Consider the following 3,863-nt stretch of genomic DNA (forward strand, 5'->3'; position numbering starts at 1 on the left):
CACACACACACACACACACACACACACACACACACACACACACACACACACTCACTCACACACATTTAAGCGCCAGGACAAGAACAAGACGAACACAATCAACAAGAACAACAAGAACAACAAGAACAACAACAAGAACAACAACAAGAATGGCAATGACGATCATTATGATTAGAAAAATAACGACAGTTAAGTTGTAACACAAAAGTAACAATGATTGTATAGTAATATTGAAAACAATAACAAATATTATAATGACAACTACCATGCACTCTTAAGTCTAACATAGAAGGTTCATCTTACCCGCAACGTGTAAGCCTTGACCATCCTGCTAGTGTATATTTCCGTCGACTCTTGACACAGCCGCCACTCTGAAATGACAGTATGGGATTGGAGGAAGTCACTGTGAGTGAGTCGAAACTGCTTCAGGGAGCGCGAAACTGAAATAAAATTATGGTGATTAGGAAAGACGATTCAAAATTTTGATTAGACTTAGATTCTATATTCCTTACTTTTTTGTTTTTGTTGGAAATTATAGTATGTTTGCTTAACGTTACCATTTACATGAAATTAAATAGACGCTGAACTATAATTATGAATAGACAAATCCGAATTATCATTGAACGTTGCTTTACGCCATCATTTAGACAAAACTTGACAAAGATGTCACGTTTTGGGGAGACAGCTACGTGTAACCTCAATATAAAGAAGATTACGTTGTGATAGGCAGTACTTACGTGAGTCTCTCTCTCTCTCTCTCTCTCTCTCTCTCTCTCTCTCTCTCTCTCTCTCTCTCTCTCTCCCTTCTCTCTCCCCTCTACCTAGATTACCACAAGGTAAAATGTAGCGGACAACTATTATTATGTCCAATCAGCAGCGTGCCAATTACAATGTTGTAGTACATTTTGAACTGTTATACAAGAATTAAAAACATGAATTATCATATCATTTGATAGAACATTAATTGTTGCCTTCTTTTTGAAAATGGTAAGTTTTGGGCAAAGAAAACGAAACTGACAAATCTAAAAATCTGTAAGAATAACATGATGTTATAATGTTTTACCCAGTGCCCTGAAACAGCGCATTTTCAAACAGCGCATAGCGCATTTTCAAACAGCGCAGTAGAATGTCTGTCCTCACCGAGTTAAATAATTTTTTTTCCTTGCACGACGCGGTGGAATTAGACTCTCGTTAATCTTTAACATAATAATATAGAATTATTAGAATACTCTTATAGCGAGTTCGTTTGCCTCGCTTCTGACCAAAATAAAATTACCCATCTATCTTTAATAGAAGTCAAAATAATTATTTGCAGTTTTTAGAGGTGGAGATCGCTTGTTTTCAAAGATAGAATAAGCGAGAAAATGGCAGCCAAAGTTTGGTGACTTCCGAACCTGAAATGTCCTTGAAAACTGCACATTTACATTTTGTTGTGCTTTTGATCAATCTTTAAAGTAAAAATTAGACTAGACTGTGTTGCTGAATTGAGTTAGAAGGTGTTGAGCCCAAAACAAGCTAACAAACAAACAAACAATAGTTTAAAAACTGCCTTAGGGGTGGAAAAATACCTATTTCTTAGATTTTGACGAGCCCCTCATTTCACTGCAATGCAACGCATTCCTTAATGTAGTTTGTGCAGCCTGAAGTACTCTTCCGACTTGCCCAGACCACAGCTGCTTCAGTGACCAAACTTATAGTCATTTGCAACATCAATAACCTCGTCATTAGTTTTAATTAAGTTCAATCTAATACGTTCCCTGGTCATGTCCCTATTAAAATAATTTTTAATGTATGTAAAACGTGGTCCATAAGAGCAGTCATCAAAAGAAGAATACAAACACTGGGTCTGCAAAGTTCTCGTCATCTAATTTTTTAAATATTTCTTAGCAACACAATAAGGTCATTTAAGTGCAGAAGATTTGAGGTGTTACAAGAGAATAACAAATACAAATAGGAAGACAACTAAGGACAATAATTGTTTTATAGAAAAGATGAAGCAAACCACACCAGAGCACCCACCAGCCACCCACGGTTGTCTTGTATAGAGATCGCATGACCAATGAAGTAGTGAGAACAAGATCTGGAAGTACTATCAGACCCATTTGAAGTCCTCCTGGGTTCGGCGAAAAGACGCGCACGAATGACGTGCGGGCACAGCAGACGATAATCTAGAAGGGCCAGTACAATTCTACGGGATAAAGCACAAGGAAGGAGACAAACAGACAGACAGAGGAAGCAATGGGTAGACAACATCAAAGAGTAGCCTGGTTGGGAAAACAAATTAATGTGATGATTGTTACAACTAAGCATGCACAAAATCTAATAGTTGATAACAATAACTAAGAGTAAGAGTGTAACAACTTTCTGAAAAAAGAGGAGGATAAACAAAAGGGTTTCCTCCTGCTTTTCCGAACACATAAACACTTGGGTACAGTTCAGTCTTGTAAAGAAGCCATTAAATAGGTATAACCTCTCGTAAAACACAACAATGTGTTGGTTGTTACAACTAGCCATGCACAAAAGCTATAAGATTACATAAAACTATTACTGAGAATGTAACGACCGACCCCACAAGTTACCCAAAAATGAGGGTTGCAAAGAAGTAAAGACTTTTAAAGGTTTTTCAAACACTTGGACAGAGTTTAGTCTTGTAAAAAAGCCATTAAAAAGGTATCATCATAATCATCCAGTGCCAGATCTGCGACAGACATCGGCGATCATGGTTCTCCGTTCATTCTTTTGCTCGGATGCTCTAAAAAAAAAAAAAAGCTACGTTTCCCTGATCTTTCACTGTTACCCATTAATTTGTTTAGGGTTCCCTAAGTAGGTTGTTCTGGGCCTACCTCTGCCTCGTTTGCCTTCAATTTTGCCAATGAGAGCTAGATGTTCATGACCCTTATGTCTATTCAGGTGTCCCAAAAACTGTATTTAATTTGTCGTTTCCTGATTGTTTTTAGCATTGAGCGTCCCACGTGGGCTTCATCAAGCACTACTTCATTTGATTTCTGTTCCTTCCACGATACTCTTAGCAGTCTCCTAAGAATCAATTTTTCTGCGGCTTCTATTTTATTTTTACTGTCTTTAGTGATTGTCCAGCATTCACAGCCATTTAGAAGGGTTGACCATATATACCATTTGAAAACTTTCATTTTGGTGGTCATTGACACGTTTCTATTTTTCAGGATTGGCTTTTATTGAAAGTAACCTTAGCCATTGCAATTCTCCGTTTTATTTCTATGAAACATTTGGCATCAGATGTAATCATAATATCCTAGATCGTTAAACTGTTGGACTTGCTTGATCTTTTCCCCTTTGCTAATGAGATTACAACTAGGATTTGTAGATTTTTTTTCATATTACAATGCAGGTAGCACCTGTGGTAAAACACAATAATGTGTTGGTTCTTGCAACTAGGGATGCACGACAACAAAGAGATCATAACCATATCTGAGAGTGTAACGACCGAGCACACAATTGCTGAAAAAAAGAGTAGGATAAACAAAAAAAGTTTATTCCAGCTTTTCCATTACTGATAGTGTAACAACCGACCACACAAGCTACTCAAAAATGAAGAGCACCAAGAAGTAAAGATTCATCCAGATCCCTTGGTGGTCTTAAATATTATATTAAGATGAGGCTTCGCCCGCCACCCTGGCAAAATTCAAAATTTCCGACCAACTGAAAATGTTTAATGTGTCCCGCGCGCTCATGTGACCCAATACAGTTGTGAGCGCCGTATGACACTTACAACAAATAAAACCACACTTACACACAAACACACACAAATACACACACAGACACATACATACTGTCTTCCTCCCCCCCTCTCTATCTTTCTCTCTTTCTGTCCCCCCCCTCTCTCT

General features: G+C 37.8%; 1 protein-coding gene across 1 annotated transcript in view; it reads right to left on the reverse strand.

The window, feature by feature from the left end:
- Positions 1-686, reverse strand: part of LOC101864571 (slit homolog 2 protein) — a 3,526-nt gene extending 2,840 nt beyond the window's left edge. Inside the window, exon 1 of the mRNA XM_035973847.1 lies at positions 304-686. Coding sequence (XP_035829740.1) covers positions 304-327 — 24 coding nt within the window. The 5' untranslated portion in view covers positions 328-686. The remainder of the gene's footprint in view (positions 1-303) is intronic.
- Between the last annotated feature and the right edge of the window lie 3,177 nt (positions 687-3,863).

This window comes from Aplysia californica, unplaced genomic scaffold (assembly GCF_000002075.1).
Source record: "Aplysia californica isolate F4 #8 unplaced genomic scaffold, AplCal3.0 scaffold00002, whole genome shotgun sequence".
Taxonomy (NCBI): domain Eukaryota; kingdom Metazoa; phylum Mollusca; class Gastropoda; order Aplysiida; family Aplysiidae; genus Aplysia; species Aplysia californica.